The sequence below is a fragment of the Athene cunicularia genome, assembly GCF_003259725.1.
Source record: "Athene cunicularia isolate RWA chromosome 9 unlocalized genomic scaffold, athCun1 chr9_part1, whole genome shotgun sequence".
Classification (NCBI taxonomy): Eukaryota; Metazoa; Chordata; class Aves; order Strigiformes; family Strigidae; genus Athene; species Athene cunicularia.
This window is the reverse complement of record NW_020799110.1, coordinates 2,805,164-2,830,645: the sequence shown is the minus strand read 5'-3', so window position 1 is coordinate 2,830,645 and position 25,482 is coordinate 2,805,164. Positions and strand designations below refer to the sequence as shown.

The window sequence follows — 25,482 nt, the reverse complement described above, 5'->3', positions numbered from 1 at the left end:
ATTTTGAACGGCTGGAAATAAAGCTAGATGGTAGCGTGAAGGGGGATGCAGTAGTTGAGATCGTGCAGTGCCTGGAAGGAACGTGTTACCTAGGTGGGCTTGAAAACAACTGCAGCTTTAGATGATGTACTGGAAGAATGGGGAAGGTTTAGACATGGGTTAGTTATCACATATAGTGAACAGAGCCAAGTCAGAGATAACACCTTGGATAGATACATCCTCCTAAGAATAATACCGGAGTTGTCCTGGTTTCTGGGATAAGAGGGTGAGAGGAGGACTTATGGGAGAAGATTGAGCTGTGCTTCCATTGCGCTATCTGGCACTACTGTGTGAATATTCCCAAGTAAATGTTAAAGCTGTCTGACCTGGATTTTAGTTCAGGAAGCTCTGGAGAGCCAAGGTAGGTTGGCAGGTCATCAGCATGAAGATTACAGCTGATTGTGTTTCTCTGAGTGGGGCTCGGCCGTGATCCTTGCCTTGGACACCCATTATGAAACTTTCACGGAAAATAACAGGTGGGATGGGAATAATTCTGTGAAAAAGATCCAGATGGAATAATTAGCAGCAGGGGAAAAAAAGAAAAAAAAAAAAAAGAGTGGCATTAAATCAGGGAACATTTCAAGAGAGCCACCCTGTCAGTGATGGTAAAGTTACTGACAGTGATGTGGACGGAGGTGTCTAGAAACGTGTCGGTAGAGACCTTGGCCCGTGTGACCTTCTCTGAGGGTCATCCTCAGTTATGCTGCTGATCTGCCTCTTTTTTTTCTGGGCTTTGTTTTCTCTGATGACACCTGCATGTTTTGAAATTTTACCTGGAAATACATGGGTTTGTTCGTGCCTCTCAGCAAATTTGTTTCTGTGCTGTGCAGCCTGTACAGAGTTTCTTCTGCCTCAAATCATACCAGACACGGTACGAGCTTGGATGTAGGGTCGAAGTACAAGGAACGTGTTGGTTTAATACGAGGATTCTGCAGGGGGGAAAAAAAAGCTGTTTATTTTACAAGACTTAGAAGTATATAGCAGCAAGGAAACGCACTGCGGGAGAGGTGGGATTTGTAAGTCCTTGGGGCAGCGGATGGCATTCGTTGCACGTTCAGTGCACAGTGCTGTATGTCCCTGTGTTAGCAGTCCAGACTGAGTTAGTGGAGCCTATTTGTGGCACATAGGTCCAGCTCGGAGCGCTTTAAGCTATTATATCTTCCATCAGTTGTGTGGCATAGAAAAAACAACAGAGGGGAGAATAGTGCTTGTGCAGGTGGAGTACAGGTAATGAAGAGGGAGGAGAGGGAAACCCAGAGTTCATCTATCCTCGGTGGGGAAATACTGAAGTTAGGGCACAGCACCAGGCTGAAAGACAGAGCACAGCATCTTACCAAAGAGACCAAGTGCCTAAGAGTTTTTTTGGGAAAAAAAAATGCAGAAAATAATCAATCAAAAACTGAGTGACAGCAAAAGAAAGATTTGCTACCAGCCTTTTTTGCTGAGAAAATAATCTTGATCTCACCAGCTTCCAACTATGTACCTCAGAGGCTGTCAGCTAACTGAATCAGAAAAACATGAGTAATTTATTCACAAGAGGCAGGTATCTCAATGAATTTTTGAAAGTGAAGGCTATAAGATAAGCTGTTTGTTAGCCATGTTAATCTGGTTCACAGGGAACAGCCGTATTATACTTTGCTGTTGCTTTTGATGAAAATCTGAGCAATATTATTCTTCCCACAAGATGCGTTATGTGCTGGAGTGCTGAAAAGTGATGATGCAAAAGATGATGCATGTTCCCTGGAGTGAAGGATGCACAACTCTTCCTGAGCTAAGGACTGCAGGGCGTACACAACACGCTTTGTAAGAATAACTCCACTGCAAATAAGCCTAGAAGGAACTCCTCCATCAGCTGTGGCCCCGCACAGAGCCATGGGGTGATGGTTATGAGCTGGGGGGGCTGACTTCTTCGTTCCTCTACCGGTGTGCTGCGCAACCTTGGTCAAAACATTCCTTTTTTCTGTGTCTGAGATTTCCTTTCTGTGGATAGGACACACAAAGGTGGTGATGGCTCATTTGTCATCAGTCGAGGCATGTGCATGTCAGGTTTCAACAGACTTAATATATGCCAGGCACGTCGAAAGCAGTTCTCCAGATATACCCAAGGGGAAGAGTTCGGGTTCGTGTGCCCGAGGTCGATGGGTTAAAGCACCGGTCCAGGCCCTGGGACACTGCCAGCACTTGCCGTTCTGCAACACAGCAATCTCCCCACAAAATAAAAACACAACCAGCCTTTCTGATATATTGGGTTTCTCTGAATTTCAAATCTGTTTTTCTTTAGAAATGTTGGCTCAGGTTTGCTTAAATTTCTGTTTAAACTCCTGGAAGTGAAAGGTTGAATATTTTTGGGAACTTTCCAAAATATTAAGCTCTGTCGCATAAGTTGCTTCGCTACATACTCCTGATAAAAAGGTATATGCTTTTTGTCGTCTCAAGGCTCGCCGTGAAATCTGAAAACTTCAGGCTGTGTCCCTTTAATATACAAACACACTAAGCAATACAAAGGGCTTAAAATCAAAGCCGTGCTGTTATCTCTTCAGACCAGGAGCTTTTTCAAGGAGGTTCTAACGCAGAAGGAGAATTACTTCCAGTTACCTCTTTGAAGTGTTTTTTTAGTGTGGTATCATGGCTGTTTAATCCGTGCTGTGGCTGCTCTTAAAAACAGTAAGAAATTGCTAAGTGAAGCAGTACGGAAAAGAAGCTGTTTGAACATTTCATCAGTCTCTCTTGATAGAGTCTGCTGGTTCTGTTCCAGTATGGAATAAACCTGGTCGTGGCTCTAACTTTAACTCTGATGCTGCTGCAGTGTCCCAGTTAGGTGTAACACAGTGTGAGGATGTATACAGATATGAAAAACTACTCAAGTGATGACTGCAACAGATTCTTTAACGTTATCCTAAGACTCAGAGCGTGCATTAAGAGGCAGTGGAGTGGCAGCATGTCCCTGGCAAGACGTCTCAGCTTGCTGCTTACTCACTTCTGTAAATTGGTGTATCATGAAGTTACTTTTCTCCCCTTAGGTAAATGCATTCATGGTTGCATTGCAATCATTTTGCTCATGTTTGAGGGTTTGGGGTTTTTTTGCCTGCGCACGTTTGGTTCTCTAGTTTTGTGTTTGGTGGTTTTGTTCCGCAGTGGCATTAAACCCTGGCAGCTAATGCAGGGAAAGAGGTGTTTGCTGAAACACTGGATCCTAATCCCAGCCACAGGGTTTCAGCAACAAGTCACTTGGCTGAATAATTTCCTTGTTTAGCCCCCCTTTCTCCATCTATTCAATGATGAAAATAGCCAGAAATCTACTTGACCTGCCTTGTTAATAAGTGTGATTAACAACCCCTTGTCCTAATGAGCTAGAGAAACAAAAATGCTGTGTACTGTCATGTTTAATTAAATTGTGTTTCAGGAAACTAATTTAAATCGTAACTTACATTTCGCTGGAATTGGTTTCATTTTTCCTTTTTCTAACTTCATTCCCCTTTACTTACTGTTCTTCCTTTAATTTGTATCCCTTTGTCCTTTTTTCCTATGTCTGTCTTTTTCCTCCTTATTTTCCCTTCTTTTTTACTTTGGTGTGATTTGGCCGGTCAGGAACTTAAGTGATGTGAAATGATACAGAAAATACCTCCAAAGGCAGATGCTTCCTTTGCTGCCTCCACGAACATGTGCAGGCAAAGCCCTGGAGCACGGCGGAGATCCGGGGTGGGTAATAGGAGCTGAGGGATGTGCATTAAGGGCAGACACTCCTCAAAGAAAACAAGGGAAGAACTTGGCCCTCAGCTTGAGGGTAAGGTTGAAAAAGGAGGTGGAAAGCCCCAGAGGCTTCTCCTGAACTCTGCATCTCCGCTGGTGGTCCACTGCCTCTGCAGATGCCGCGTGAGAAGGCACCAAAGGTGAACCCGCTGGGAAGAGCCTCATGGCTCTGCTCTGGTGCTGTTGCAGCCCTGGGCCGTGATGCACCTTCGGCCCAAGCTGCCCCACCTCGCTCTGCACGCTTTGCTTTCCAACCCAGCGCCAACTTCTCTCCGTGGGCAGGTGCTGCCCGCTCCACGTGTGGGCTCTGTGCCCGCATCTACCGAGAGCATTAGCTGGTCCCCACGTCCTTATAGGCAGTAGGGCTCAGTAAGCAACGAGAAATTCTTATTTTGTTCTTTAGCTATGTACATTTTCAGAGGGAAGAAAGAATAACATCCAGGCATCGGTGTTTATCCTAACTGGAGGCCTGATTTATGCCTCTCCTTCTCTCAAGGGTACTGCTCTCAGTGTTTATGTAGTGAAATGGCACTAGAAAATGAACATGCTTTAGAAACTATTTATGGATTCGAATTGGCTGCTTTTCTATTTAATGAAGTCCCTGTCTTTGAGTCTGTGCCATTTAATTAAGTGGTTTATATAATTACTATCTATCATCAATTCTGTCCACTTTGGAAGGTTTGTGTTTTCTTACTGAAGAAGGTGTTTTATTTAATGCTGCTTTGTAAGTCCCTCAACTTGGGAGACAAAACAGCATGCAAAAATGCAGAATCCAAGGTAAAAAGACTTTCTGTAGCAGGGTGGACTGAGATCTTGCTAAGACCATTCTTTTTCCCCTCAGTTACCAATGTACCAAAAATTTCTCTTGTTCCTCCTCTTTTTAGGAAGAGGAGCTACGATCCGCTTTCTGTATCAACACTGTGACAACATCTGTGTGCTCTTGGCAGAATATCTAGCCCGGCTCTTTCTTTGCTATAATCCTGTAGATATTTAGGGTTTATGAAAGGTCTGTTGTTCTTTACACGCAGGTAGTCCCTCTTCACGCCCTCAACAGCTGCTTTGTGTCATGTCATTCATAGTGATGAGTCACTAAAGCATCTCTTGCTTCAAGAGCCTTCTCTTCAACCTTACCAGTTTTCCCTGTTAATGTATGTTGTTCATCAGAAGGAAAGTTTCCTTCCCAGAAGCGGTTACTTTGGTGACAGAGTAGAGATTTTTGAGTAACCTTGTTCTCCAAGAGAGTTTGTGGGTGACATCTTCCTTCTGCCTAAACGGACATCCCTATGTGGAAGACTCAGCTCCAGATTTTCAACTCGACCTTAGCTTTGGTAAACTGAGACAGATCCTTTCTTCTCCTGCCATCACTTTTGAGGGTTTTTTAATTGTTTTCCTCTTTTATTGTTTTTTTTTCTTAAACCCTCTTGATTCTCAAATAAGAGCATAAGAGCTAGAGAGTTTTCCATTAACAATTCCATAATAACATTACTACAATCAATCATTGTTATTCCTCTATTTATACATCTCAGGATTCCAGTAGCCTTTTCAAACACTATGTTGTACCATAATCTTATGTTTCAGCTGCTTATCACCCACATGATCACAAAGTCTGATGGGCAAGAAAAATCTTTTTTCCTGGCAGACTGGTGTTACAGTAGCGCACACAGAGAGGAAACAAAAGTTTGCTTTATTCTTGAACGACATTGGATTAGTTTTACATAAACTGTGAATGCAATGCTTTCCTCGCTGGCTCCCAGCTCATTATTTGCAACGTGGGTCAGTACAGTGGCCTTTTCAAATCTGAAGCAAGGAGAGGACCTAAGCAAAAGAACCATAATTGCATTTAAACAGAACTCATTGAATCTCAAAGTCATTATCTTCACAAATTTTAATTTCCATATACACGGCTAAAGGAAAATGTCATCAGGCCCCTGTGGTAAATTGTTTAAAGGACTACGCAGCCACATTTTCCTCATTAACTGTTTGTGTGCAGGGTTTGTTCCAGCTTTGGAAGAGACAGCGGGGGACTCCGGTAAATACGGCCGGAACAAATCACAGTTGTGTCATCTATTCATTAATCCCTCCAGCTCCTCGGAGCGAACGGCACAGCAGAACTGCTTGGATTAACCCCGGGGCTCTGCAGCTTCACATACTTTCTTTCTCACACTGAAGTGGTTTATCTTGATTCTTATCTCCTCATCACAGCGTTGGATGTAACATGGGGCTAATTATTAATGTGATTTCTTAATAGAGAATTTTTATAAGGTCACTCGTAAGAGAAATAGAGACCCAAATGAAAGATTAAGAACTGTTTCCAGCATTAGACTCATCCCATTTACTGTAAGCCTTATCAGGACAGGACTTGGCCGTTGGACTCCAGGGGACAACATCTGGTCAGAGCTCCAGAACAGAAGTAGGTGATGTGCTGCCTGCTGCTGCTGCAGTGTTTTGGCTGTGTTGGGTCTCTAATGTGGTGATGTGCAACTGATTTATGACTCTGGAAGGCAAAATAATAGTACTTTATATGTCGACACTCCACAGTTATTTGAAAACTCCTGTTCGTTTTCTACTTGCTAAGCTTTGGCTGAGCTCATTCAGGAGTGCTGGGCTCAGTATTGGGAAAAGGAGCAATAGGAGCCTTGCCAGGTACCCTAGTTCTTGGGGGAAAATATGCCCAGAACCACAGTGCTTCCTCTCTTCTTTTAAGTCCATTAAAAAAAAAAAAACAACTTATACATTTGCTTTTTAGAATGAACCATACCTGTCTTCCACACACAGTTCTAAAAGCATAATGCAGAAGGGCAGGACCTTGTGCCATGACCTAAACCCCGAGGAGTGACTTACAGATCGGTGCCTGTGCACCTGCCTTTCTGCACGAGAGCCTGTAAATACAGAACAGCTCTGTACGAGCCATCTGTACAAATCGCTTCAGCTACAAGTCATGGACTGCAGCGAGCCTCGGTCTACCAGGAGGCAAACAGATGGTGGGTAGCAAAGGACACAGCAATACCGGTACATTTCTGTGCTGGGCATCGTAGGAGATGCAGATTCCCAGCTGTATGTGAGGCATCCTGTGTGCTGGTCTCGTCAGCCGTGCCCTGGCAGCAGCGCCTCGCTCCATCACAGACATGCCAGTAAGTAGGAGCGCCCCGCGTTCGCAGTCCCCCGCTCTGCATGCCCGAGGTGGCAGTGAGCTGAAGGTATTTAAGGAAACGTTTGCCAAAACTGTGACTTCGTCATGTGGGAAAAGCAATGTCTTGTTCCTTAACTTTGTTCTCTAGAGGCATTAAATTACTTACTTTTTTTTTCCCTTTTTTTTTTTTTTTTTTCAGAATAAGTATCTAAAATAGAATACAGGTTTCTGACCAGATGGTTGAATTTTGGTAAAATTTGAAGCGGGTGAAAATAGAGTCGTTTTGGTTTCCTGCATAACAAACTAATTCTTAGAGCTTTTCAGTCCAGACCGCATCTTTCTAGTTCTTGTGATGATAGCTGCTTGGCAGAAAGTGATGTCTCTAAATCAGGAGAGACCATTTAGACTAAAATATTCCACTATACTCACTCTTTCTTTGCTTGGAGGGAGAGAACAATGGCAAAGAAGGAAGAATGCTGCTTGCTATTTAATTGAGTCTAATAGACTATAAATACATTTTTCCCTCAACTAAAGTAGCAGAAAGGCTTCTGGTAAAACTGACTCTTCATAAACCATCTTGTATCCCACTGCTATTTGTAAAAGCATCTGCACAGAAGCACCTGTAGAAATCCCCTGGAGTAGTTTTAAGGCACTTTAATTGCTGATGAAGGCTTTCATTTCATGATCGGCATTGACGCAAGGTTACAATCACCAAGTTTTAAACATCATTTTCTTGGGAGTTGCACAAAATTGCAATCATTTTGCAAAACTGGATTTTTTTTTTCACCTTCTATGTTGAACTTCATAAGCTCAGTAGAATATGAAATGCGGTATTTTTCTTTATCAAAAAATACTTGAAGCCTAGCTTGCCAAATGAGCAGTTCAATAGTCTTGTAAAGTTAGTTGTTTTTATGACATTTCAACCATTATTTTCAGTGTTATTTCTTTTTCACTTCTGCTTTTTTTATGCCAATATAAAAAAAAATGATCCCCCATTGCTTAGATTTGATTACAGTAATATAAGAAAATGTTTCAGTTCATCCCGGTTGGGTGAAATTTTTCTGGCAGGTCTTCAGCAATTGCAATCCCTGCTGGTATAGGCATTTATATTTAGTAATCACTTGTGACCATAAATTGTAATTTGGGACCTAGATTTTTCTGCACTGTTAACTGGGAATGGACAAGTATTTCCATGCATTTTTAAACCTTTTTTAACATTTCCTAATTTAATATTCAGCTCATCTCTGTTAATAGTTACAAGCAATTAGCATAAAAATTGGGTTAACTCTTGACATTTATTTTTTTTCAGTAATTCATTCAAACATATTTTGCTTTGTTCCATTAGCTAAATCATGCCTTTTGGCAAATAGAGATGTTAGTTTCATATGCCAAATACTAATGTCCTTTACATATGGCTCTGTGGATGTGGTAGTCATAATTATTGCTTGTCTTTTGTGTCTGTGCTTATGCATCTCCCAGGATTTATGAAATACATCACCTTTACAATAAGCTTCAGCTTCCTATTTGTTAAAACTAACAGGAGCGTTATAAAAGACGTGCTTTATCTGTGGCTAATTTTCAGTTTAATTTACCCACTAATCTTAATTCTTCTAAAAAAGGCTTGAATAATAACTGGCTTCCTAGCACAATTAAGATTCAGAGTTTGTGTCTGTGCATATGCAATTTAAGTGCTAATGCGTTTTCCTTTTACTAGAGTAATAACTCCTCTTATTCTCATTACTCTTAATATATTTACTAAACATTTTTTTTGGTGCATATATGCGGTTGTCTAAACAACCAGAATAAATATTCTGATTGTATTAGCCATCCTGTCAAATTCTCTAGAAATAATTTTACAGAGTCACAGAGAGCTGAGGTTGGAGGTGTCTCTGGGGACCATCCAGTCCAACTGCTGCTGGAGATGGAGCAGCTGGAGCAGATTTGCTCAAGAACCGTGTCCACTTGGGCTTCGACTGTCTCCAAGGATGGAGACTCCACAACCTTTCTAGGCAACCTGCCTCAATGTTTGACCACCCTCACCGTAAGAACAGTTTTTCTTGGTTTTAAACAGAATTTCCTCTATTTCATTGTGTACCTATTGCCTCTTGGCCGTTCACTGGGCACCGCTGAGAGGAACCTGGCTCCGTCATTTGTGTCTGTACACAGGGGAAAGATCCCCCCGAGCCTTCTCTTCGTTGGACTGAACAGTCCCAGCTCTCTTAGCCCCTACTTCTATGACAGATGCTTCAGTCCCTTGTCATCTTTCTGGTCTCACTCCAGTATGTCCCTGTCTCTGATGTACTGGAGAGCCCAGCACTGGACCCAGCTCTCCAGACACATCTCACCAGCGCTGAGCGGAGAGGAGGGATCACCCCTTGACCTGCTGGCAAGGCTCTGCCTAATGCAGCCCACTGTGCCATCAGCCCTCATTGCTGCTAGGGCCTATTTCAGAATCACAGAATCATCTAGGTTGGAAAAGACCTTGAAGATCATCTAGTCCAACCATTAACCTAACCTTAACTATTAATAAATTAACTAAAAAATTAATAAATTAACTATTCCTGGCTCATGGTCAGCTTGTTGTCCACCAGGAGCTCCAGGTCCTTATTCAAGCAGCTTCCCAGCTGGTTGGCCCCCAGTATGTACTGGTGCGTGAAGTTGTTCCTTCCCAGGAGCAGGACTTGGCAGTTCCTTTTGTTGAACTTCATGAGGTTCCCGTTGGCCCATTTCTCCAGCATGTCCAGGTCCCTCTAAGTGGCAGCATGACCATCTGGTGCATTAAGTGCTCCTCCTAGTTTTCTATCATCTGCGAAGTTGCCGAGGGTGCGCTCTGTCCCGTCATCCAGGATCATTAATGAGAATATACTTGATTTCCTTGCGAGTAGGATTCCACTTCATGGCTGTATGAATTGAAACATTTGATTGTTTTCATCAATAAGAATAATTCTCATGGCGGTTAGCCGAAACTGGCAGGAGGAACATGTTTTGACTTTATGCACGTGCTATTTTGAATACTTTTAAATTTATAAGGTATATATTAAAGGGATTAATCTTGGCTTGTGTGATAGACTTCAGGATAACTATAAATAGAAATTGTTGAGTGAGTATATTCATAAGGAGAGCCATCCTGGCTCTTGTAGGGATGTGACTTAATAATTTCATTAAAGATTGGAGAAGTAATGAATAATGATGTTTGATTAACTATCCAGAGAAATATTTTAACTCATTTGTTGGGTGGTTGCATGCAAGTAACATGGATTTCAGTAAAATCAACTGTAAGTCTGTATGACTAATACTGCACGGTGTAGGTCATAAAAGAAGATTTAGGGGCTACATGAGCTGTACATAAGATCTCAAGGCAGTGGTGAGCTGATAAGCATAATGCAAATGGTTAATAAAAGTAAGGAGGGGGTTTTGGTATTAGTCAGTCTTCCTCCATGGTGTGTTGCCTTGCTGTGATGATTACCCCTAAAGAACAAAGTTGGAAAATAGGAGTGTTCAAAGAAGAACCATATAAATGCTTGAAAAGATGCGAAAAGATGCATGATAATGTGACATGTAATAATGTGCCATTCAATGAGCTCCATCTATTGAGTTTATCAATGAGAAGATAATGGGGTGATTTGATCCATTTGCATGTATTTACATGAGAAAGAGGAATGTAGGTGAGCAGACATTTTACTTGATTCAGTGGCTGAAAGTCATAGATAATAGCAGATTCAGATTGGAAATAATGTGAACATTTTCTGTGGTGTGTGAATTTATCCTCTAACAGTAAGGATAATTAACTTCCAAGGGCTATGGAAGATTCTCTGTCTCTGAAACAGTCGCATATTTTTCAAAATGACTTATTCAGACAACGAGACAGGGAAGTCCTATGGTCCTGATGCAAGATGCCAGACAAGATATTCATAATGCTCTCTCTTGCCTTGATAAAATTAATCTTTTAATTAGATGTCCAGATTCCAGAGCACTCCTTGTAGCTCTGCCAATTGCAGTGAAATCTCTTGACAAACCAGTCTCTGTGCTTTGTTTCTTTCCTCATCTGTCGAATGAGTGACTGCTTGGCTATATCGCATGGAGCATATTTGTGTTAATTTTAATTAATTAGTTAAAATTAGTTATTTAAGAAATGACTTGTACAAGTATTTCACTAATCACTCCCTCACTGGAAGATGAAAAATAATTGTTTTGTATTTATTCTCACCTCTTCCGATCCATGTCCTAGATTATCGAGTACCGTGCCAACGTTCGCGTGTACGCTCGCTGCGATGTCACACATTTCTATATGACTAATGTTGGGGGGAGTGGGAGGGAGAACAGAACATGTAATTTTTCCATTACAAATTTTGTTGACTTACTTGCTTCCCATTCTAGGACATTTAAATAAGCCTATTTAAGAAGTGAGTGACAAGTGCTGTCTTAAGGAAGAAACTAAAATGCATAATTTAAAGCCATAAATCGTCATCATTTTTTATTTTTATCCTTTGTGTTTGGTGATATGGTTATGTGGATTGCTTGTAGCCATAAATCCACATATAGACTGTGTCAGAGAAGATCAAGCTCTCTGTGCTCAAAGCATGAAGTCAGAGCAAAGCTCCACAACAGATGGCCTTTTCTTTCCATTTCATGGACACCAGTTCTCACTGGGCAATTCATTATTTTCTACAGTTGAAGCAGCTGTGGATTACTGTAATTATGGATTTAATATATCTCTGACAATGCAGCGTGAATACTAATTTGAACTTTATACATCTCCTTGGAATCAGGTTAATTTTCTCATTATTATATAGCTTCTGATTAACTAAAGATGTTTGTCAGGCTAATATTTTTCCTGCTATGGAAATAAATTGTGCATGGATTGCAAAATAATAGTGGTGGTTTTGGTGTTCAGTCTTGTTGAAAGTCCTGGGAGAGAGTTTTTGAGTTCTCCAAATGTTTTCAGATATGCTTCTGCTAGTAACCTTATTTTAAATGGGGAGTTTTGTTTTCCTAGGATACATATTGATCAGTAGTAAATTATTTAGTTTAATATTTATTCTGGAGAAAAAAAGACACTTTTTAATAGAATTAATAGGCTAAATGGTAGCAAAAGTTTGTATTATAGGAAAACTCTATTAACGGGTTTCTGTGGAATGTTTATTCTTTGCCTTAGAGGGCAAAATGTTTGTCTTGGTGCCATTTGTAGATCTTGTCTTATCCTCTTGAGAGTAGATTATGTTTTGCTATCATATGTTTTCCTTTTGAATAACTATTCATAGCTTCAAGTCCTTATTCCAAGAGGTTTGTCTCAGCAAAATCCCACTGACTTCAGTGGAGTTATTCGTGGTTCATGCTGATGAAGGAGAGGCATCTGATCCTAAATGCCGAGTGTGAGATATGAGAGCCAGGGCTGATGTACATATATTTCTCTGAAATCAGTTGAAGTGGCACATGTGGGCCTGGAGGCAGAATTTTTGTAACTACTTCAATCAACACCAGCCTTTCCTGCACTGCAGTGTGAATAGGTTGAGAAGGTGGTTTGCCTGCAGTAAGTTCAGCTCTCAGGGAGGCAGGAACCCAAAGAATATTCTTTAACCCTTCCCTTCCTATAGTAAGCAGCCAACAGAGCATCGAGATGCCAAGAAATGATTCTTGAAATGACAGTAAAATGGGAACAAATACTCACTCCCTACACTGCACGGCATTTGAAAACAGTGCATGAAAAAATTTGAAAAAAAAATGGCTGGGCCGGGGGAATGTGCTTATGAAGTTGTTCTGTGTCACCCTTGGAAGCAGGGTCATCTCTATAATAGTGAAGTGGGTGAGGGGGAGATTGACTCTCAGGTTATTTAATCTGAGATGTGATTTCTTCAATCTAGCAATCTGATTATATAAATATATGTAAATACATACGTTTTGTACTGTACTTTAACAGGAAAGCCTTAAAAAAAAAAAAAAAAAAAATCATTAACAGACTCTCTGGAATAAATTTCTTGTCCACGACCTTATCCTGCCATGGTTTTTACCACCCTATTGGGAGATATCTAATAAGTGAAGTGCACTTTTCCTAGAATAATGAATTGTGTGGGTGGTTTTTGGTTTGTTTGTTGGTTTTGTTGTTTTCTTTTTAAAGATGTGAGTCCCAGAAACCTGTATATAAAAGTCTTTTTGCCAAGGAGTGCTAGTCTGAAATGTGGAATGTGAAATTCCAAATGGGATCACGAGATATATCTAATAGCACCTCTAGCTGAAATCCTTTCCATGTTGAAATGACTGAGCGGTGAATGAAGGTTGGCTGGTGGCAGTGACAGGCAATGCCACCCCGCGTCCACTCCCCGGGAGCACCAAACACACGTGTTGGGTTCAAGGCAACTCTGGAGATGCACCTCAGTCTTGGAAGATTCTCTGAAACGCTTCGTCTGTGTGGGATTCAGCATCCTAATTTACATGGAAGGGTTTTTTTTCTGGGATCCCCTAAGGCTTAAGGGAGTAGCATGAAAGATTTGGCTGTGCAGCTGATGTGATCAGTGGTACTGAGACTTCTAAGCACAGGCATGTTTGCTGGAAGGAGCAAGGGAGCGTTTGCTCCCCAGACTGCACTTGAGAGGAACAGAATTAGCAGGTCTCCTCACACCCTCAGAGAACCATTTTGCTTGCTGTGCCTTACGAACCTCGGTGCTTTCATGTGAGTAGAAATCATTTGATCTTTTGTCCCATTTTTTAAGCATCAAAGTTAAACTGACTAGTCTGTAATTCTGTTTCTCTCCCTTTATACTATTTTAAAAGTAGCCCTGACATTTGCCCTTTCCAAATAGCGTCTCGCCATCCTCTGTGAATTTTCAGAGACAGAGGTCGTTAAAGAGATTGTTTCAGCCCATTACCTATGTATACCTGAATGAATTTCATCTGGCCCAGCCAGCTGGAAAATATCTAATCTTTATAAGCGCTTTCCAACATGTTCTTTCCCTATTCTGTCTTGAGATTTTGGTTATTTGCCTCTGATATTAGCTGCCAGTTGAATGCAGCAAGGTAAAGGTAGTGAGCACTATAGCAAAAAAAGAGACATTAAATACTTCAGCTTTTATGGCATCATCTGTCAATGGCTTTTCTACTCTGCTGAGCAGCAGAGCAACATTTTGCCTGGGATTTTTTTTATTACAAATGGACTTGTAGAACCTTTTCTTGCTACCCTTGCTAACTCCAAGTCACTTTTTTCCTTTAGTCTTCATTTGTTTCTCAGTGTTTGTTATTCTTTTACACTCACTCACGCGGTATTCTGACTGGTATATCTGTCCTTCTTGAGTTTGAGATCACTGAGCAGCTTATGATTTAGGCTAATTCCTAGGGTTTTTCTTCTGGGATAGTTTTCACTCACATAATTTCTCTAAGAAAATGTTTTCTCCCCATACCTTCTTTTCTCCTTTGACTTGCAACTGTTGGGCCTTTTGTACTGTCAGGCCTCAGAGATCTTTAAGTGTCCTTCCTTTGAAGTCCTTTGACTTTAGTATGTTGTTTTTTCCCTAAAGATTTATTTGTCACCTTCATGCAAGTTGTCTTCCTTATCTTAGGGAGCTTCTCAGTGCTGGAGCGTCCTGCAGCCAAACTGTGGTCTTTGCTGCTCTCACTAACATACTCCAGGGTTGCTGGACAAGCTGTGCTCTGGGATAAATATATTTCCTATAACGTATCTGAGTAGTTGCAGTACTTCACTACATCTTGTGCTTTGTTGGTTATTCCAGTTCCTGGTTAAAAAAACCCAACATCTCTATTTTTCAGGCAGTGTCTGGTGGACCTGCGCTATGGTAGTGCCCTCTGCTTCTCTTTTTTATCTAATGACTGTCAGCAGGTCTGTCTCCCTTTTCCAGACTGGACCTAGAAGAGCAAATACTCTCTTGATGTGCAGGGGACTTCTTTATTTCTGTAGCCTCCTTTTTCAGTAAGTTATATCATCCGTATTAAGTCTAGTTTTGTGAATTATTTACTGAGCCTCTCTTATTGCTCAGTTATATTGTAGTTTTGATGCTGTACTAATTTCCTTCCAGCTCCTTTTGTGTATTCCCCACACTTAGAGATGTCTGTTAGGGTCCACAGATCAAATATTCTTCATTACACTTCCTTCCCATGAGATTATCATGGCCAACACAATCTTCCATGGGATTTACACCCGTGTTCATTTGTTGTACCCACCTCAGGGTTTTCTTTGTCAAACTCACTTGATCCTACTTAAAAAAATATTTCCCTGAGGTAAACCAGGAGGTGAACAAAGTTGAAATTCCTCTTTTTCATAAGGTGAACTTTGTTCCTGCCCAGCAGTTCGTGGTGTGTCATCTCTGAAGAAGGAAACTTGTCATAGTGACCCACATGTCTTTGGAGGGGAGAGGAATGTGTGAAAAGGAGAGGCAGCAAGGAGTGAGAGAGGAATCTTGGTGTGTTTTTAAATCCTTCATTGGTGTATGTGCTACACCAGCAATACCACACTCTGAAATGGATCCTGTATTTTCCCTTAGTCTCTAAATGTTTGCAGTACCCGGGCAGAGAGAATGAATTGTCTCAAGAATATTAAGACAGTAAATTTGTGGTTACCCACCCTGTAAATCACAGTAGTCAGTGCAGTGTGCGGGTCTGAGGCAATAAAATCTCTATTCTCCATTTTTAAAATTGGAAATCTGTGTTTATAAATAATGGCCATTCCCGCTAATTAGATCCTTCAGTTGCTTTATGTGCCAGTGTTCTGATCACTGTTCCCATAGCTCTTGTTCTCAGTGCTCGTTTTTCACAGGGTCATGGAGCTGCTTAACACTTGCTGTCTTAATTAACACATTTTGTCATTGAGCACTCGGGTCACTTCTGGCACGTTCACACGCGTGCCCATGCAGGTGGATCTCCTCTGCGTGCAGGCATTGGCGTGGAGAGACGTGTCACTGGGGAGCCAGCCCTGATGGCTCTGCCATCCTGCTCCTCCTGCCCAGCCCCACCACGTGGCGAAGAGCAAGCGCATTCCCAGGGCACTGCCACTCGGAGAGGGTTTTCCACTGACTGGGGCTTATCAGCCAACAACACAATTTAAGGAGACCTGCTTGAGTGTCTCAAGTGCCAGAAATAATGCAAGGTCCCTGCATTTGCTCTGGTGAAAACCTGAATTTTAAAGGTCAAGTGGGTCATGTTGAGCTGGAGCTTCCTGCAGAACGTGATGAGGATGAGTGGAGGTATGGTAGTTTTCCACACGCCAAATACTCTACTGTGTGTTGAAAGCCCTTCCAAAATTACCATTATAGCTGTAAGGAGATGGCTTCATCATATCACCACTTGACTTTTGAAGTAGCTTCATAAAGAAGCCTTTAATTAGCCGTTTTAGACCTTTATTTCCCCACATACAAAGGAGGTCCCAGAAGGATTCACTTGAGGAAAACAGAGCAAATTTTAGCAGGCAGTTAGCATAATGTATAAAAAGAAGATTTACTTTGGATATGTGTTTCTCATCAATGTGTTGAAATTTGGTGGTTACAGAAGGATGCTGGCTGCATTTGAGGTTCAGGTTACCACAGAGCTGAGGGAATTGAGCATTTCTTGATGTGATTTTTACATAGGGAGGTTATTTTAGTGAATAAAGAAAAATGTGATTTTTTTTTTTGTGAATAAGCTCTGCAAGTATATTTCATTGTCTGTAGATATTTTTGAATTTATTCTATATGTATGAAATAGTTTTTCCTGGTAGGATGAAATACCCTAAAGTCAATTAAGGTATTAAAGTCAATCCTTCATTTAATTCGGAGAAGGGTACTTCAAACTGAAAACAGGTTCACAGCGGATGCTGCCGTTTCAATTTTATAAAAGAAATTGATATATTCCTGCCAGAAAATAGGAGGTTATTGTGACGGAGAGAGGTAACAGCTCAGCAATGTGCATTTCTGTAACGTTGTGGTTTCGAAGCAGTGATCTGTGGGAAGGTGCCTGGGAAGGTTCTTTGCATTTCTCACTTCTGCAGTGCCTACGGCTCCAAGTTGCTTTCTCAGAGGGGTGGTGATGAGGAAGACTGACCAGCAAATGTTGTACAATTAGTTGTACCTACAACTAATGGCTGAGGTCAGGTGTTTTCCAGGAGCAGCTATGTTTGTAATTCCTTCTTGCAGCAGTAAGAGGGGCCGTAGGGAGGAAAAGAGGATAAAGCTATTTTGAAGCCTCAAAGTAGTGAAATGGGGTTTTTTTTCCCCTAACTTCTGCCTGTGGCACGAATACATGTATTAATGAAAACAGTTTCCATGAGGGCAGGGGGAGCCCAGCTCTAGCAGGGGAGGAGTGGTGGGATGCTCTGCCAGCAGGCACCTGCGGAGCGGCGTCCCAGCACACGGGTCTCTGGGCAGCAGTCTGCCCCCAAACCCCTAAGGGGGAGGCACGTGGGGAGTTTCTGATCCACTCAGAGGTTGAATATTGTGGTCTGTGCGGTGGGAATTGAGGTAAGATGGAAGAGTGCATTTCCGGAAACGGTGGAAGTTTTTTTTTCTTTTTAAAATGTTGTTTTAATTTTTATTCACCCAGTACAGTTAGCCTCTTGGTTTCTTTAATAGCAAACCCGTGCATAAACACGTGCACTCACACCCGCACGCTTTTTCTTTTTTTAATATTCCAGGTACTGGAAGTGACTTTGTAAAACCAAGATAAAATTACTTTTGTACTGAACAGAATATAGTTCTGTCTGTCCGCTGCAGCGCAGCTAGGAGTGTAATTATTCAGCGGTGGCTGATCACCTTTCGTGCTAGAAGAGGAGAGGAGTTTATATCGGTTTCACCATTGCTTTGCAGTTTAAATCTTTAATGACATCTAGGCATAATCTGAACGGTAGCAGCCGAAGCGGGAGTGTTGTGGTTTGCTTCTCACTGAGAGGGAAACCCCCCCCACCTGCGAGATCACACTTGAAATCGGTGTAATCCTTGGCCTCGATGCCTGTGGAAAAACTTGGCGATGGGGTTGCACGTGGCTCGTGATGGCTGTCCCTCACGCCAACCGCGGCTGATGGTCCCGATGGTTTTCCCATCTGCTTGTACCCATCTGTCTCTTGATTTTCCCTTGGCCTGCAAGACCTTTAGGACAGGGTGGGTATTTTTCCTTAAGTGTTTACAGCCAGTCGTATACAAATATTCTCTCGGCTGGCACAAGACATATTTCAGAAAATTAATATGTATAAATTCTCCTTTTGTTTTTCTTAACAATTGCTGCCTTAGGGAGAGCACAAAAATACCTCCTGCAGAGTAAAACCTCTTCTCAAAGGAAACATTAAACACAAGCTTGGACTAAAATAATTACCATACAGTGTATCTTTTGGCCTTCCCTTGAAAGAAAACCACTATTAAAATGTAACATTAAATAAACTGTACTCCTGTAGAGCGTTTGTGTAGTTTTTCTAGAATGATTTCATTCATCTCACATGATTTAGCTTGCAGAAAGATTGAACACAACTTCAGCGATGTTTTACGGTTGCGATTTAATCAGCAATTGACTTTGGAAAACTAAATATAAACCCAGGAAGAGCCTGTTGCTGAGTAGAGGTAACTTCTGGTCAGCTCCAGGCCTGAAATAATACAACTTTGTTATCATTTATTTCTCTCTTCGGTCCTGAGGTTGGCAGGAAAGCTGGGCACTGGGGCAGCAGCCTGGGCTGCATCTTCCTTTCCCATTTGTATCGGAGATGGAAAGCAAAAAAAAAAAAACAAAACAAACCCAAACCCATGCCAGAACGAGGGACTCCCTTGTAGTGGGGAGTGTAATACTCGCAGGAGAGGGCTGCTAATGCTTGAAACCCAGAAAGTTAATTTGTGTTTGGATCTCACCAAGGTGTCTGAGCCCAAACCCCAAGGGAGGGAGCTGTTCCAGTGGTGGCAGGGGTCCTGGGGGGACCCATGCTCTTCTTTTTACCATTTACATTTTTGCACAAGGCTCCGTAGCATCGGTACAACCATGCCACCTTGTGTTAATTTCTGTTTCCTTATGGCCTTGAGCAGTCAGAGAAAAAAAACATAAAAGAATTTTCTGTGAGTGGATGCGTGTGTATATATGTGTGTCATTTTCTAGTGCTGTTAAAATGTTCACTTCTATCTCCCTGTCCAATCCTGATTGTGTATCAATAGCAGGTGAAGTGACTCTGTTACTTTGTGCTTTACTATTTGGAATAAATTATAATTTAGAATTCAGTTATATTTTCAGAGGATGTTAACAATGAGGAAGTCGAGCTATTGTGGTATGTATGTGTCTAGTCCAGCATGGGTAACTCTTTCTGGACTGCCATAAACTCTGCTGAAGAGTGGATTATGCCTCAGCTCAGGAGAATTTGGTCTATTATATGCCCAATTCCTGGAAGTTTTGGGTGGGCAGGAGTCATTCTGACAGAAAAATCACCTGTGGATTTTTCACCATGGAATTAGTAGCATTAAGATTGTTTTATTGTGAGGAGTTACATTTGAGAATGCTTTAAATTTAAAAAAAAAAATAAAATGGCTGTGGATATGCATAAAGCTTTTCAAAAGAAAATGTATTAATTAAACCTTTGCCTCTTTTCTACATAGTCAGCAGCAGAGTACGTGAAATCCCGTCTGCCTGAAGTCCTGAAACAACATCTTCAAGACTACGAGAAGGACAAGGAGAACAGTGTGTTGTCTTACCAAACAATCCTGGAACAGCAGATTTTGTCAATTGATCGAGAAATGCTGGAAAAATTGACTGTATCCTATGATGAAGCAGGTATATTTGTGTTTTCTTTCTAAGTTACATTTTACTGAAAAAAAAAATTGCTCACTTTCAGTCTTTCTCCCAACTACTAGTGCTTGTGCTGGCAAATTGAACTTTGCTCTCAAAGGTATGAGGTGACTCAGTGGAACATTTCTGCCTCCCAAAATCAAGTTGAGATCGAAAATTTTCCACTTCAGTGATTGAATACTAACTAGGTGAAAGGACAGTTATTTTTCTAACAGCGCTTTGTCCTTTGCGCTGATGTTGACTGATCTAGCTGTGCCTCTTTATTGTCCCTGCAAGTGGTGCAACCTGGTTTCTGTTGTTTTCTTCTTCATTGCTAACTTTTTTTTTTTTTTGCTTACTTAGCTAAGAGGGTACTGGATAGCCACAGAATCTGTTTTTAAATGTGACATGATGCGTGTGGATAGCTAAAGCCAGATAATTTGTAGAGTGTTGGAGGCATTTTAACGGTGCTCGTACAGGGGCTTTCAGTTTTGTTATTTACTTTGTAATAATTTGGAGGTTGCTTAGCTATGGCTAATATTTTTACTAACATTTTGTTTTAAAGTAGTTAGAAATGTCTTCCAGCTTTTAGATCCTTCAGAGTTGTCCTGATGCATGGTTGTCTTTACAGTTACAGATTAAAAAAGAGATGCTCTTGACGTTTCTCACTGTCTTCCAAAATAGCCACTAATACCTGCTGTGTGCCTGCTCCTCAGGTTTCTGGGTGTTTAGATATATCGAAATTAACTATGCAGCCTTGGAAAGAAAGAATCAAACAAACAAAACAGTTTGTTATTTTACTGCTGAATTAATATTCACGGCACCAAGTGGCCTGGCAGTGCGTGCAGGGTCTGTGTGGACGAGCCGTGAGTTTCCACTCTGGGTGTGTGCGTGCCTGGCTCGCTGCACTCCCCCCAGTAGTGTATCTCTCGGCAGCCTTCATTTCTTAGCTCTGCCTGAAGGACGCTGCTCTCCATTTCTCCGCTTTAAACCACTCGTAACTGAGAGCTGCAACACACCGTCTGCTTTCATCCACAGCCCTACCAACCACAGCCTTGTAGTACAGAAAGAGAGTTTGCACTTAGTATGTCCCCGTTTGGTTTTTTTTTCTTAATCCGTGCTGTCCCTTTGGTGTTCTGTGAGTCCCCTGACTGTACCTGGAACCATGGTGCCCTTGGGGAACTGTCCTGAGCTCAGCTCCCACTTTTCCCTTCAGCTATTTCAGGCAGAAGCCTCAAACTCATAAGTGGGCTTTTCATCCTGTTTAGATCGTGTTTGCCAGACACCAGCCTGAGTGGATCATTCTTTGCTTAGGTGGCACTCTGCTAAAATTACCATCATCTGAGTTTCTCGTCACTAGTCCAGCTCTGGAAAACCAAGCACTGACAAGCTGGTGTTACTTTCTCCTATTACTTTGTGCTCACGCTGCAGTGCCCTGAAGCACTTAAAATGCTCAAACTACTTATCAACTTTGTTCAGACTCCTACTCAGACTCCCACTCACTAGCGATACTATTCTCTTAAGCTACTTAGATCTCGAAGGAGCTTGAGCAACTTAAAATGCCATTTCTGGACTGCATGTTCCAGGTACTTAGAGGGCTGTGTGCTTTAGGAACTTCAAGTAATTACAGTGCTCTATCAGTTACACTCACGTGCTCACCCAATAAATAAGCTCAATTGTCTTAAACTGCTTTGATCTCAAATGCTCTCGAGCCCTGTATGGTGTCATTTGCAGACTATATATGTCACATCCTTAAAGAGCTCGCAGTCATAAGAGTTCTCGAAGGGCGACAGAGTTAAAATGAGGGTGCAGGATATTTGTTTAATCACATATGGCCTGGTTTTAATGATGCATAAAAAATAAGCTTCAAAACTTGTTGCTTTCTGTTGCTGCTGTTTATCTTTTTTAACGCAGAATTCATCAGTCCAATGAATCATGTAAATCTTTTTCCCCGGTTTGGTCACTTCATCTCTCTAGTCGTTTGGATGGATAGAAGTTTGTTAGGAAGGAGAAAATGCAGCAGAGCAAATTACCGACTCCTGTCAAAAGAAAAAGAAAGCATTTTTCTTTATTGAAAAATGCATGTTTGTACAGAGAAAATAAAGATTAAAACTGCTTGGAACACACTTTGGGGGATTTATATCATGCAATAAAACAATCATGTGGAAATGAGAAGCTACATAAATAACCAGTTTAGAAGAGTCCCAGCATATACACACATTCAGAATGGAGAGAGAGCACAATTCGCCGTGAGTAAAAAGCCAGGATTTCAGCTTCCCAATCAGGTAGAGACACTTCTAGAAATTAAAACATGGAGAATGGAGCCCACTCGTCATTCTAATCATGTCACTTGTTGACTACAAAAGCAAATGTGCTGCTACCTGCTCTTGAAGTAAGATCTGATTGTGAGGAAAGCACCGAAAATGGGCAGTTAAATATAATTGCAGCAGCTGTTCCTGATCCCGAGCGTTCAGTGCTCGAGCAGTTGTGTTGGTGATATTTTTCTTTTATTAGCATTTTTCCATACCAAAGCCAATTCAATGAGCAGATCAAGCTGCTGGTGATACTTGTAAAATGAAGAAAGCAATCTTTAAAGATCAAAATGGTGAAAATAAAAGTGATAGTGATGTAAGGGAAAAGTATAACTTTTTTTCTGGCAGGGGACTAGTGAGGCATCAACAAAACCCATCCTGGAGAGCACTGTCAAGTGTTTAATTTCTGTAATCATGAGCAGTTGGAGTTCTACATGTCAGCCAGGGAAAATAGAAAGTTAAAAATTGAAGGTACACGGGGTCATAGCCAAGTGTAGCAGGGTGCAGCACGTAGGGGAGCACTTCCACGGCAAAAGAGCAGACCTTCTCCGTCCAGGAAACCTTTCCCATCCCTCCTGGAAGGGCCATTTTCTGAGGGTTCGCAGAGTGCTCAGCCCCAACTAACTCCCCTTGCCCCTGGGATGTCTCCCAGAGCAGGTAAAAATCAGCTGCATCCATTTGCCAGCATAAACCAGAACTGCACTGAAATGGCTTGGGCTTCTGGTACAATTTTGCGTGTTAATTTGGCCTTTCGAGCAATATGCAATATTAATGACGTGCAGCTTCAGTGGACTCGACATCCTAATGCCTCTTTTTTGTAGGAAATCAGTATATCAGAGCTACCAAATACAACGAGTCCATCTAGAACTGGTCAAATATTGACAAGATTTTTAGTGAAGTTTGACTAAGGAAGCTTTATAAAATGAAAGCAGGCCAAAAGTGACAGATGGGTACAAATCCTCTCATAATCTTTAAATCCCTTAATTTAAAAAGTGGCATTCTTGACTAGTTGAGGCTGAGCTAATTTTGTGCAAGAGTGTTTTTTCCCGCTGAAGCTTTGTTGGATGTTAATCCTATTCCCTCGGTTTATAGCATCTCTAAACATCCGGAGTGGTCAGTGGCTACTCTGTACAAATACAAGTTTAAGGTATTTAAAGGCGCTTTGGAGTTTAACTCTGGTGTTCCAGGTAGCTGAAGCCTTCTGGGAGATTCTGGTGGTGTTTTTGTACTGCAGTCAATAGTTTTTTCTTTAATGGATGGCCCCTCTCCCTCAGAGTCCTGTAGAAATTGAGTTTCATTATTGTGCGACAAAAAAGATGAATTTCATTTTTCCCCGCTGTGAAGCAGTCATGAAAGATATTGATACTTAGGCACTGCATCCAGAGCCAGGTGTCAGACCAAAACATGTTTTCTTAGCTAATATTTGCCAGGGTGCCTCATGTTTCCTGGAGCCCCCAGCAAGGAAAGTGGGTGGCTGTTCCTCCACGCGTTCTCCTGGGGGGGGACACACACCAAAAGTTTGTGCCTGGCTGGACTTTGCGGCCTCTCCCTGCAGCTGCAGTTTGCGTAAGATTTCATGTGAAAACCTTTAGATTCAGTTGATGTGCTTGAGATGGTCGTTGTCAGTACCGTAGCATTTCTTAAAGTGAGTTTTTATGCTCGGAGTCCACGTCCCAAATTCCCTGATTACTCCGATTTTAGCAACGAAATTTATGTTCCACTGAGCTAAAATGTGGCCATTAGCACTACAACACGCGGTGCTTTGTCTCTGGGTGAGACGGGGGTTTGTACTCTGCCTTCCCCAGCCGTGCCCAGGTGCTGTGCTCTCCCTGGGAGTCACTGTCCTTCAAAGCAGGTGATGCATCGTCCTCTGCTCCTCACTCCCAGCACGACTGAGGATAAGGAATTAAACCAGCTCCTCGCCTTCAGCCTGTATTTCTGTGCTTCGCAGAAGGCTGGGTCTGGTTTCTCTCTTAGCTGCAGCTGCAGAAAAAAAGCTCCGAGCGTAAATCCAAGGCTCAGCCCTTCATTCCGACTTCAGGACTGCAACCCAGCATAGCTCTGGTCCCATGAGCCTTTGCCATTGCTGGCAAAAGTACAGAAAAGCAAAAATATTCAAGATTAAACTTCAGCCCAAGAGGTTGGCCAATCCATCTGCTTCACACAAACATCCATACTAGTGTGGTCGTGCTGGGAAAAGGTTAACTTTAATCATCGAGGGGCCAATGATGCCCCTTTTTCAATTACAGTGCTCCCGTTCTGGCAGCGCAGGCAGCTGTTTTCCCCCAGAGAAAGTGACTATAAGGAGAAAATGAGAAAATTAAAGCAGTAAAATTGCACCAGAAATATATCCTATAATTTGGGATAATAAATACTCCGCTGGGGAAAAAAAACCTTTCTTCCCACTGTAATGAGCTTTGCCAGGTAAAGACATCATTATTCTACGTTGCGGTGAAGGTAACGTAAGTTATCTTTGCCATGATGTTTATCCCAAGGTGGCTTGTGCTCAGCAGTAACCCATCAAAATCTGTTGGGTTTGTTATGCCCTTCTTTAAAATTAAAAAATTACATCTTGTTTTGTAATGCACACTCATGCTTGGACCATGCTTTGGGTATGTGTTCAGTCTTTTTTTGGGGGGAAACATGGGAACATGCTTTCAATAGTGGTGACTCGTCAGGTGATTAAATCCTTGTCCTGACAAGGAGTCTTGGGACTATTTCTCTTCCAAGCTCGGCTTCAGCCGTTACCAGTAAGGCAGAGCATGGGCTTGCTCTGCTGACTGCACTGGGAGGAGCAGACATCTGTAATCTCACAATTAGACGGTGATAATGGTCCTGCAGGAACATGTAATACTGCCAGAAATGAAATGGCCTGAGCCTGAAAAATGGTTGAAAAGCTTTATGTAAGTTTTTAGGAGGGATTTAAAGAGCAGGAAGGAAAATCGACACCAGTCAGCATAAAAACAACATTTGCAAAGGCACTGGGCTGCACAGAATATGTAAAAAAACCAGGAGAGCCGAAAGAATCTGCGAGGAAGAGAAGAGACAGAAACTGTCTTTTTCTGAAGAAATAACACGTACAGGCGAAGGATGGTTAGAGTAGATGATGTAGTACGTATACATATATACACATTTATTTTCTGAAGTGTTGCAAACACATTGATGCAGCGGCTGTGTCACTAACAACGTTCATTGCTGTACCAGAGGTTTCCTTCCGACAAGGAGAAAACCAGAGTGCCTGCAGGCCACCACGCGTGGCTGCTTTCTTTCCAGCTCAGGTTTGGTTTTGAAATGATTTTTAGGTGTTTGATCTCAAGAACATGATCTAAAATAACTCCTTTCTCTGGGTCTTTGGTTGCTGCACTGAGAACTCGACGTTGCGATTTTCCCAAATTAATACAGGAGAAATTTTACTCTTTATAGCCAGATGATTACTGCTGAGTTTATTTAATCTCTGCCTTATGCTCCACACTTTCTTTGATTTATTGAATTTCTTTTACACGTTAAAGATACAGCTTAAACTTGGTCACCATGAACCAGTGC

The 25,482-nt window shown here is 41.8% G+C and overlaps 1 protein-coding gene across 4 annotated transcripts in view; it reads left to right on the top strand.

Annotated features, from left to right (window-relative positions):
- The first annotated feature begins 470 nt into the window (after positions 1-470).
- PPM1L (protein phosphatase, Mg2+/Mn2+ dependent 1L) overlaps positions 471-25,482 on the top strand; it is a 42,113-nt gene continuing 17,101 nt past the window's right edge. The window contains exons 1-2 of one of the 4 annotated variants that reach the window (XM_026855048.1): positions 471-515; positions 19,459-19,633. In XM_026855048.1, coding sequence (XP_026710849.1) covers positions 19,597-19,633 — 37 coding nt within the window. In that variant the 5' untranslated portion in view covers positions 471-515; positions 19,459-19,596. Of the gene's footprint in view, positions 516-6,743; positions 6,987-13,503; positions 13,587-19,458; positions 19,634-25,482 lie in introns of those variants that run through there. The other 3 variants (XM_026855045.1, XM_026855046.1, XM_026855049.1) reach the window with 3 other exon arrangements.